This window comes from Choristoneura fumiferana, chromosome Z (genome assembly GCF_025370935.1).
Source record: "Choristoneura fumiferana chromosome Z, NRCan_CFum_1, whole genome shotgun sequence".
Taxonomy (NCBI): Eukaryota; Metazoa; Arthropoda; class Insecta; order Lepidoptera; family Tortricidae; genus Choristoneura; species Choristoneura fumiferana.
Genome location: NC_133472.1, coordinates 24,428,747 through 24,440,625, shown reverse-complemented (window position 1 = coordinate 24,440,625; position 11,879 = coordinate 24,428,747). Strand labels below are relative to the sequence as shown.

General features: G+C 37.7%; 1 protein-coding gene across 3 annotated transcripts in view; it reads left to right on the top strand.

Annotated features, from left to right (window-relative positions):
* Positions 1-1,137: 1,137 nt before the first annotated feature.
* Positions 1,138-11,879, top strand: part of Pdp1 (PAR bZIP family member Pdp1) — a 167,080-nt gene continuing 156,338 nt past the window's right edge. The window contains exon 1 of one of the 3 annotated variants that reach the window (XM_074093838.1): positions 1,138-1,415. In XM_074093838.1, coding sequence (XP_073949939.1) covers positions 1,316-1,415 — 100 coding nt within the window. In that variant the 5' untranslated portion in view covers positions 1,138-1,315. The remainder of the gene's footprint in view (positions 1,416-11,879) is intronic. The other 2 variants (XM_074093824.1, XM_074093830.1) reach the window with 2 other exon arrangements.

The window sequence follows — 11,879 nt, the reverse complement described above, 5'->3', positions numbered from 1 at the left end:
AATTAAACAGTTATGGACTTGTTTTTATTTTCCATTTCCGTTTATATTTAAAGATTTTAACCACTTTACCGCCACAAAACAAACGTATAAGTGACGTGCTCTGTACGCCACAGAAAAACCAGCGATAAATCAACTTAATTTTTAATTCCATTGCAGAAGGATTAATTTGGAGTTGATTGTTAGTCATGTATAAAAATATGTGTTTGGTAATCGAAGCAATTCTTGTATATTATGTATATAAATATATTTAAATTTATAAAACGGCTCAAACGATTTCGATGAAATTTAGGATGTAGGGGTTCTCGGGGATGAAAAATCGACCTAGCTTGGTCTTATTTCTGGGAAAATTATTGTTACCGAGTTTTAGCCCAAGCAAAGCTCGGTCGCCCAGGTACTACTATTAAGAGGAAGTTATGATTATGAATTACTTAGTAGTTTATTGACATTCATTTAAAACATTTGAAACCTTCGCAATGTTGTTTATTTATTACGACAAAATACTAAGGGCTACATTTAAGTTTTATGTACGGTCAAGGACTTTAATTTCTAACCCACTACTGAACCTTTTCAAAAGAAAAGTCATTACGATTTTCCTTGTTAATTAATGACGTTTACTGTGAAATGGTTCCGTGGTGGGCCAGTGATTAAAGTCCTTGACTGTAAAACACTGATGAAGATCTTTATTTCTTATAGATGTAGGTCAGCTCTACATACAAGTAAATTATGTACAGTATTAATGATAGTGCGCACTTCTAGGTCAACAGCGAATGAACTCGAATAATGCACCATTTTAATTAAGACTTAATTTTTTGTAAGGGATAAATTTATTAAGTTTTGTATTATTTTGAGCTGATGCGCTGTTGATCTGGGAATACGACATAATTAACGTTGTTAGGTAGTGTAAGTAATTAATTATACTTGTCATCACTGAGTATAGTCCTATTAAATTCCATTTTATAGATAAGTCGAGTACTTGAAACTCTTCTTCATTCATATTTATTAGTATTTTCTTGATTTTTCCTGTAATGTATCACTACTGGTGTGAATTTAAGCGCCATCTATTGGGAAATAAGTGTAATAGTAACGTAGCAAAAAGAGGGCGCTGGCAAGGGATTGATTGCGCGTCGCGACGACAGCGGCGCCGGTAGCGGAGCGGGCTCGTCGAGTGCCGTGCATTCGGGCGCGAGTTTATTTATTCGCCGCGCGAGCCGCGGGCCGGAGGTCGGTCGTGGTCGAGAGTGCGAGCGCGGGACCGGCGCGTCTCCCCGTCCAGTGTTGTTGTATCGAGTATCGAGTCGGTGTTCAAGTGACTATTATGAGCGACAGGGACAGGTCGTCGCCTTCCCTCACGGACACTCCGCTGAAGACTTACATCGGCCGACACGACGACGACTACCCCCTCATAAACGGAAACGGTGAGTAAATTAATTTGATAGTTTCGACCCTCGAACTGTAGCGCGAGTGTATGACGGATATAGTATAGTGGAGCGCGTGGTATGGGCGCGCATCACGCGCTCGCACGCACGCCCCACTCTTGCGGGCGCGTGCGGCGCGCGCGTCGTGCCCGCTGCAGCGCCGGGGCACTGGGTCACCGGGCTCTAATCGCCGGTCGTCCCACGAAGGTCGGCTCATACTCCCAGCAAATCCCCACAAGACGATTAACTTTGCCGCATTGAAGCTGCCGCAGGTTCGATCGACCCGCGACCAGCCCCTTTCAGAATCTATCTAGATATAAATGTGCCGCGTGTATCTATATACCTACTTCACACCACGGAACGTCCTACCGATGAATGGAAACGTTGTTCATTCAAAATTCTGTGCTGATTTAGATCTTAAAGCGTATTGTATTGACCGTGTATCTATTGAAATTGATAAATTGTTGTGGATGTTGGTTGTAAGGTACGTAGGTGCGTGCAATAATATGTGGTGTACTGCGGACTCGGAGACGGAGAGAAAGCGAGAGGGGTGCCGTGGTGCGGTCTCCACTCTCCAGCCGCCGCGGCGTGCTGTGGATCGATACAGGGTGACCTTAGGTTAGGTCTCAAACGGAATCATTTTCCAGACTCGGGGTTTTTAGGTGATACTTTTATAAAATCGCCTTTTTGTGCTATCTATGCTTAAATACTAGCATTCCTTAAGCAAAACTAGGTAACAAAGCTCTTCTTATTTTGATATCCCGGTTTATTTCAGTTTTCCCACTTTTGACGTTTTCAGTTATCATTTCAAGCGTGTCATTATTATATATACCTACCTAGGTACGAGTAACTACGTGCTGTATTTGAAAACTGCTGTAAATAATTTCATTGAGCTAGTGCAGAACTTCAGCGGCGTTGAGATTGACTAACGGATTGATAAGCGGACAGGACAGGCAGACGCAGATTTTACAGTGATAATAGGATTAGTGTAATTTTGATAAAATTACGCAGGTATGCATTATATTCAGTTAGATACCCAAAGGGAAAAAAAAACTGCTATTATATTATTTTAACTAGATGTAGGTACTTTACCTAATATAATTTTCCTAACGCGTTTAACGCGTTCTTGAATAACTAATCAACCAGTCGGAAGATTTCCAGCATCATCACCGTCATGAGTTTAGAAACCACAGGACTCTCTCATACAGAGATAAACATTAGTTTGAGCCATTTATAGCAATTCTCCAGTAACATTGGGCCAATTCTAGTAATTATTTGAAAGAGAGGTCTACCTGACGAAGGTATATTTATTAAACTTAATTTCTATGCTGTCATAGCTGATATTTTAGGTACATACCACGAGTTATTGGACTATCCATCCCATAGTTGTAAAATATAGTAAAGTGATCTCGCAAGAGAAAGAGTGTTAAAAAGTGTAACACGCGTATGTTAGGGCAGCATAGATATTTTATATAGACGAGCACATTTTTAGGGGTCCATTCCATAGTCATACATGGAATCCTTGTTTTAGTTTCGTTATGTCCGTCCGTTCGCGGTTTAGCTAAGAGACTGTTAGTGTTAGACAGCTGCTGTCGTTTTTCATAAGTATTGTAAATATTAAACATGGACAAATTTCTTTTTCTCGTTTAACTGAGCAGGCGCCAAGGGAAGTTGCGTATGCAAAATTAGGGGACCGCATTCTGTGAATAGTTTTTTATTCAGAAAAGCTTGCAAATTATGATTCTGAATATTGCCAGATCCGGTGATCCATTTTTTTTATACCCCATCCCTTATATAGGTAGGTATAAAAAAATGGCCCACCGGAACTCCTGGCAACATTCAGAATCATAATTTGCAGCTTTTCTGAGTTCAAAACTATTCACAGAATGCGGTCCTCTAATTTTGCATACACAACTCCCGTTGTCATCGTTGGATAGGTCTTTCAAAATATTACAAACTAGCTTTAGCCCGCGGGTCCGCCCGCGTGGTATTCGGTTATCGCGTGCTGTTCCCCCGGGAACAGTGCATTTTTCCGGGATAAAAAGTAGCCTATGTCACTCTCGGGTCCATAAACTATCTCTCCGTCTCGTCGATTCGTCGCTCCGTTACGGCGTGAAAGACGGACAAACACACAAACACACTTTCGCATTTATAATATTAGTATGGATTTCTTAAGATTATTTTTCGATATAAATGCAAATTTTTGTTACAGGCAAGTGTCCCCCCCCCTCTCAAGCCAAACTGTTGGCTTGAAATATCTGAAAAAAATCATGGTCATAAAAGTATTTATAACAAATTGCAAAGATAAACTATCACAGTATAATAGGTTTGATAAACTGACAAAAAGTACCCAATCAAAACTTAATTCTTGCCGCATACCTACTATACTATAGGTTATACGGAATCCTAAACTGCGCGTGGCCCGACACGCACTTGGCCGGGTTTTTAAAATGTAACGGGAGACAGTAACATTCATAAACGAAATAACTAAGGTATTCTTTTTAACACCACCAATAGCTTTAATTATTTTGGGTTCATTTTAGTGAGTTGAGGGCCGATTTAATCTACTCGTAATTATAGTTACTAGTTAATATATACTACATATATGATCAATTCTCTGACCACAGGGATTGATATATTTAGCATTACCATCAGGTGAACCGCCTGCTCGTTCGCCAGCTGTTTAATAAAAAAAAGTTGTTGCCCGCCACTCCGTCTGCGTAGAATTCGCTTATCGCTATCCCGCGGGTACTATAGTAACACACATTAACAGTAAGTACGGTAAATTATTTGCTTCAAATAAGTTTTACTTTTTTTTAAAGACTGTCCACGATAAAATCCGGGCATGCCTGATCTGGTGTATCTTTGCAATGAATGCTAATTTTCAAGCAGCACTTTTTTGTAATAGTCATTGGTTATGAAACTACAAAATAAAAATACAATCACAGTGCAAAAATGTATTTCACTGTGCCTAAATTGCTTTGTACAGCGTTTTTTGATAATCTTCACTCGTTTTCAACTTCAATGCCACAATTGTATTTATATTTTCACAATCTGTCTTACACTCAATAGGATATTATCTTTCCAATAAAAATCATGATGTTACTGTTATCTAATTTGGGGAGTCGAGAAAACTTTCTAATCCAAGCTCCAAAAATAGTTTTTATATGGGAGGTATTTTTCTGTCGAAAAGGCAAATTCACCAAAGTTAAAACACTTTCAAACTACCTCAATCAGAAGTAAATTTGAAAAATATTAGCTGTCGTGAAAAGACAATGTTATAAGCTATAAAGTGAATTGTCCAATTTAAAAAAAAACTTAAGAAAACCTAGAAAAGACCGTCAGAAGACGCTGTACAGAATAATTTAGACACAGTTTAATAATATAAAGCTAAAACTCACAGACGCCCTAACTTTTTATTATGATTATATTTTTATTATGTAGTTTTATAACCACTAATTACTTAAAAAAGTGCTGCTTGAAAATACGAGTAAGCATTTATTACAAAGATGCAGTTTCGATGAATATAGTAAGTTAAAAGTTAAAATTCACATCTCGCCTCACTCCTTATACTGTGATTGCTCGACACACACGTACGTCTCCGCTTCGTTTAAATGGAATCGTCTTGGCGGGGGCACTACTGTGCCCCCAAATCTAACGTAGTACAAGTTTTCATATTACTATTTTGAAATGTTCTCTTAGCAATCCCTTTTACAACGGGTTTCACGTTACGTACGAATAATGTTCAAGTGGTAATACATTGCAGGGCTTGACTGGTTCATCATGTTATACTTGCTTTGGTAGCCGAGCGATCTATATAGATCCTCGAATGGTTTTACATGTAGGTACTTTGAAACCCGGCATTAGTTAATAAAAAAATAGATAACAAAATAAATATCTATAACATATTCTGAGAATGAAGCCATAAATAAATAAACTGAATAGTTTTGAAATTCAGCTCGAACACTGTTGATGATAACTTCGTAACTATATTTAACTCGGCTGTTGCGGCTAGGAATGTTTCGATGTGTTTCACTTTCCGACCGAACAGTCCAAGGAAACGTTGACGCGCGGAAAATAATAGGATCACTGAAGTTATTATTGTGCTCAAATCCGAATAAAACTTATTTCAAATTAGACATACCTATTTATAATTTATTAAATCAGGCGTTACTTTTAGGAGGTCCATATCAATGAACTAAAATATTTCTTTTGCCTACCCGCGACCTCAAGTCCTTTAATCCGTCGCAACCTTTTTAGTATCCTAGTTAGACCTAGTTAGATCTTCTTCTTCCCTGCCATGTATTTTTAGTACAACTTCAAATTATCATGGTCAAACTGTGGCACAAAACATAGCTGTTTTTTGTTGGCATGGTGATGGTTTCGTAGGTACGTACTGTAAGTTTTTTAAACACTTTTTGCTTTACGTGAACAACGATACCAATTGCTGTTAGGCAGACCATGATGTGACCTTTAATCAGTAGGTAATTATTTTCATTCAGTAACTTTTTTCTCAAAATTCATTACTCCATCATAGCCGCAAGCGCTGCTAACAATAAGTACTTACCTAAGTACTTTTTTTCAAGGAATATAAAACTTTCTGTCCCACTCCCACGTTCCTTTTCATTGGCTATTCGTGCAGAGATTCTTTATAAATGGATAGACAACAAACATATCTGCGAAACCGAATGGAGCCATACAAGCTTCTTTAGTTAATTATGTGCTATTTTTAGGTTTCTTAAAAAGGGAAACCGAAACCCTTATAGGTACTTATCGGATCACATTGCTCCTGACTCTCTGTCAAAATTACTTTTCTTATGAACTGATGATAAGTATCGGATTGAAATAAAACTCTTGAACTAATGCCCCCCCCCCTTCCACTACAAGCGGAGGGGACTCTGTACGGATACCGTTAAACTCACAATGGCTTGATATCCGCCTGCATATAGATGTGCTTTCACTGTGTAAACAATCATAAGCTTATTTATTACTCCAGTGCTTTCAGCCCGTTACTTCCGGATCAACTCATTTAAGTTGAAGGCGGCCATTAAGACAGTCAGAAACAGCAAATAAGTAATGTTTTTACATCTAAATTATCAAAAAGATACCTGTTTATTTATAACAATTAAAATCTATGAATAAATAGCCTAAGTAGGTAGCTTACTTATAATTAATATGAAGTCCTGTTGATATAGAATGATGAAATGTGGCTAGAAGTAAAGCCTAAAAAGCTGAATATTACTGATTTCCATTTCTAAAGAAAAACATTTCTACTGGTTGCAAAATAACTTTAAATTAACAAAAAAGCAAAACCGACTCCAAAAAAATAAAAAAATAACGAAAAATGGAACCGACTACAAAACCCTTGAAAATATTATTCTAGGTAAGTACCTACTAGCTCGAAGTCGGTGACTGAGCACGAGCCAGCAGGAGTGGAACAATAGTCGTCTAATTAAGATTGGTTTTTTGGAATCTTTTTGTATTTTTTATTTCAAATTTTTACTTTTACGGTCATCCCGTAAAACCTAAATTGAAAATACAACGAACGGAATACCGAGGACCTGGGTTCGATTCCCAGTGATGGTCTTATTTTTCTGGTTTTTCTGTGCATCTATATTTCAGTTTGTATTTTCAATAGTCGTCTACCTCACCTACATACTATGGGTTTCAATCCCTCCTGCTGGGTCGTGCCGAGTCACCGACATCGAGCTAGTACTCGTAGGTACCAAGAAAAATATATTTGGGTGAAGACCAAAAAGTTGCACACCGTTAAAGCTGCGTTAGCAAGTAGTTATACTTTCCATTGACTTTTTCCATTGTGACACGAAAATTATGCATAGAAATGTATGATTAATTTTCGTGTCACACACAATTAAAAAAGTTAAAGGAAATTAAAACTACGTGCTAACACAGCTTTAACGCTGTGCAACTTTTTGGTCTTCACCCAGTTTCAAGGGTTTTGTAGTCGGTTCCATTTTTTATTTTTTTATTTTTTAGAGTCGGTTTTACTAATTTGTTAAAAAGTGTCTGTATTTCTCACTTTTTAGTGATTCGTAGCCAAAGTACATCTAACAACGATTCTTTTAAGCCCAAAGACAGCTTAGTTACGTTGTTTTATAACAGAGTTCCGTTGCCCACCTTCCGGCTTCAGCATCAGATAAGTTCGAAAGAATCATTACCTTAAAGCTTTTTCTTAGTCGCTTATCTAGGTATGTATATATTAATCATAATCGTTTAGAGACGAGCGAGCATTACTTAGCTTTGACGAGTTCCATTGGTCATCTACGGACTTCTTCATCAGGTCCAGTTTACCGAATGATACTTTCTGAATTTAAATCCTTATCTTAATACTGAAAATGCCAAAATAACCATAGGTGTGCCAATAAAATTTGAGGTTTGCCCGCCATTTCCCTAGGATCCCATTTCAGATCTTGACTTAAAGACAATGGGACCACCTAAGAAGAGTATTCTTTCGAATAAAAAAAGAATTTTGAAAATTTGTCCACAATTGACTGAGTAATCGTTGAACATACACAAAAAAATACAAACATTGGAATATAGAACCCGTACCTATACCTTTACTTGCCCGAATTTAATTTGCCCAAATTTCACTTGCCATACCAACGTTTGCCATAAAATATATAGAACCGTGCTTTTTCAGGATTTTTTTAAATGTCATCATATAGAATGCAGTAGGTTAGGTTAGGTTAGTTTAATATCAACTCTGAAGAAATTACTATTTCAGAAATAAATTACTTTATGACAAATGAAAATTATAGAAAACGATACATTCAGGCATATGAAATTAGGGCAAACGATAGAGAACCCATAGAACCTCCTCCTTTTTTGAAGTTGGTTAAAAGACGTTGCTTACTTTTTATTAGGGTTCCGTAGTCAACTAGGAACCCTTATAGTTTCGCCATGTCTGTTTGTCTGTCTGTCCGCGGCTAAGCTCAGAGACCGTTAAGTACTAGAAAGCTGTAATTTGACATGAATGCATATCCGTCACGCCGACGAAGAGGTACAATAAAAAAAAAGTTAACATTTTTTTTAGGGTTACTCCCATAGACGTAATGTGGGGGTGTTTTTTTCTTCTTGACTAATCCTATATCGTTAGATAGGTCTATTGAAACGATTGGGGGGTTTCTAAGACAATTTTTCTATTCAGTGGTCAGTGTGCGAAATATTCAACTTTAAGGCGGCTGCTCACGTTAGCTCATGGTAAAAGTCCCGTCAGATGGCGTTAAAAATCAGACTGTCGAATTTTCGTGATGTTTTTTTGTAATTTTTAGAATATCCGTAGAATACTAATAGTTGAGTTTATTATTTGCGAAAACAATTTAGAATTGCCGATTTTTTGAGACTACAGTCGAACGGAAATAGTGTGCCAATTCTGAGATTTCAGGGCTCAAATTTAGGTGTCAGGTACAGCCTTATACGGACACTAGGAGCTCACGCACACATGCAAATAGACAGCGCCAACTAGTGAAAAATTATTGCATCACTTTTCTAGGCTTTCGGAAGGCTTTCGGCGTAAGCTACTACAAAATATTCATATATTTTTTTTCGGGTCACGAATATTTGTATCAACTGTACTTTTGCCCTTAAAATGTTCAAATATCTAGATAATATGAGTGTTTCATATGCGACGATATAGAATTAGATGAATCGTGTTAGAGTCCCAGGAATCTAATCTTATGTGATTTTTGGCTTTGGACTTGGAGATTGTCGAGTATGATATTGTGCTCAAGTTGGTAACCACATATGATGCTCTTGTGACATACATACTTTGATAATCATGCATTACATGCGAGTGTTACTCCTATTTCTTCGAATATTGGAGACGAAATCTTTCCGTGTTTTATTCTACCTACCAGTCTTGATTGCAGTTATCTTTTGAGTTGAAGGTTGCGATAATTCTTTGTATTGTATGTATACCGAGGTACAGAAATGGTCATTTTGGAAAGCTGAAGAACGGAAGGCCGTAATGCTGTATAAGTGTGTCAACTACCCTGATGCGTAAAACAGTTCATGTGTAGTGGTACATAGTAGGCTGGAAAGGAAACAGCCTCGTTGAAGCTATCGGTATGTAGAATCCTGCTGGAAACGACGTTTCATATTTTGAATCTTTATTTATACGTGGATAATACTATCATCATCATCACCATCATTATCGTGGTCTGGTTGTTATATATATATCTAGAGGGTCTTTTTCCTCATAAGCTTTAGAATTTCCGTGTAATTTTTCAAGACAGGTACTGCTGTGTCCTTAAAAGGGCAGACCTAACGCTTTACGACGGTGCTGGTGGGCATCGTACGGTAGTAAGCGAGGACCTCTGGGGAGCTAGTACAGTCTCCATGTTTTCAATTGTCGTTTTGTGTCGTGGGTGTGCCAGATAATAAAAATTCTTAGATATAGTTGTGAATTTCCAGGTGTAGAGCTTTATTGTGCTAGCTGCTCGAGGAAGACCTGAATGCGTTCAAGCGTGTTGCTGCGGGATGCAAGTTAATACTATAAAAATGTTGCAAGTATTACGCTTGCGTTATATTAGCGATTAGATTACGCTTGAATCATTCCAAGTACATTTTTTGTTAGATCCGAAGGAATTTGTTTTGGAGTTTTCGACGGTAAATTCAGAACTTTACTTCCTATATATTTATTTGTATTTAGTATGAATAATGAGAATACAGGCTACATGTAGGCATCTACATGTTTCTACGATAAATAAAGAACATTCTGACTCCAAAGCAAATCGGATCTCGTTTTGAACGGTATGCCCAGTATTTCAACCAAGTGGTAGAAATTCGTTCAAGAATTCCCACAAATTGCGAGAAATACCGAGATTACATCTGAATATATTTATACTTACAAGAGATACTTACCTATTTACTCAATTGATGATTAGCTGCTTGACGACGACCGGAGTCTTTCAGTGCTCACCCTACACGCGTATGAGCAAAATTCCTTCTTGATGCGAACCGATTGCGGTTTAGGAACTAATCTTATGAACTTTTTTTTCCTCCCGACCCGTGGTCCAACTACTATGTCCAACTGGTTGCACCACGGGGAAGCAAGTTTACTCATCGTCAACCGATTGCACCACGGAGAAGCAAAATCAGTAGTCCAATTCTGGAAAGTATGTTTATCCATGGTCCTACTGGGTGGGTCCAATTAGTTCAACTAGTTGAACTACCACTTGAACTCTGTGGAATCGGGGTTCGGACTGTTGGTTTCACTGTATTCAGAATAAACTACATAGTTGTTGGGTTTCATGCGACTTTTAATTTTATAAAAATGCAGTAATGATAGTACCTATTCTGATACACATGACCCAAGGTAATTTTACTTCCCCATGGTGCAAATGGTTCAACATAGCAATTGTTCATATGCCCTTTGGACAATAGCCCTTCAGTTGTACCACGGGTTACAGCAATTAGTTGCAGAAAAAAAAGTAGTCTGAGAATTGAACCATCCTGGGTAAGTTTAGGTTCCCGTGGTGCAACCAGATAGCAGTTGGACCACGGGTCGGGAGGGATTTTTCCCTTTGTGCAGGACGGTAGCTATAGCCACGCAGCGATTTTCCCTCGCTCGTGCCTAAAATATCACATTTTTCAAAATACTACATTACTTATATTATACTTCGCGAGTTCGCATATTGTTGTATTTTCGTTATTATTTTTGTGCGTTTAGAGAATAAATATTTATTTCTATTTCTATATTTCTATTTCTTATTACATTATTCATTAAAATTCCCACTATACCAGATGTCCAAAATAAGATATTCCACAAAAAAAACACTTTCTTGTGTAATCTTCGATTTTGTAATGTGGCGCATGGTATTTTAGGCACGAGCGCCCTCTTTCTGGTATAGCTTGGATTATTCGAAACAGATGCAAGGTCGTGCTCCTACTACAGTCTCCTACTGGTAGGAGCACGAACACAATATTATACTAATTCTCCTATTAGTAGGAGCATGAATACCTGTATGTACTGATTTTCCTACTGAAAACCAGATGTATGGAATAGTATCATTTAGTCTAAAAAAACTAAAACACAGGTGGTCTAAGAAGCAATAGGTCATGCAGCCTATCAGTATAACGCAAAAGTATTCTGAAATGTAAAATTTAGCAATATGCGGAATAAAATTATGAACAGATAGAGATGAACCTGAAATAGGATTTATATTCTCAGAGTATGTAACCAATGTGGTTGATCAATGAAATGACATTGGTCTAAAGAAATTGTAAACTTAGTACACTGTCATTATAAGATATTGACAATTTAGAAAGTGGTTCATTGTTCGAATTGGTCTCTGGTCACAGTGAGAAGTGGTCAATTTAGTGAGAAGACGTTATGAAAATCATCATCATCATCATGATCATCTCAGCAGTAGGACGTTCACTGTTGGACAGAGGGCTCCAACCATAACCTCCAGTTGCTTCGGTTGGCAGCGGCCCCCACCG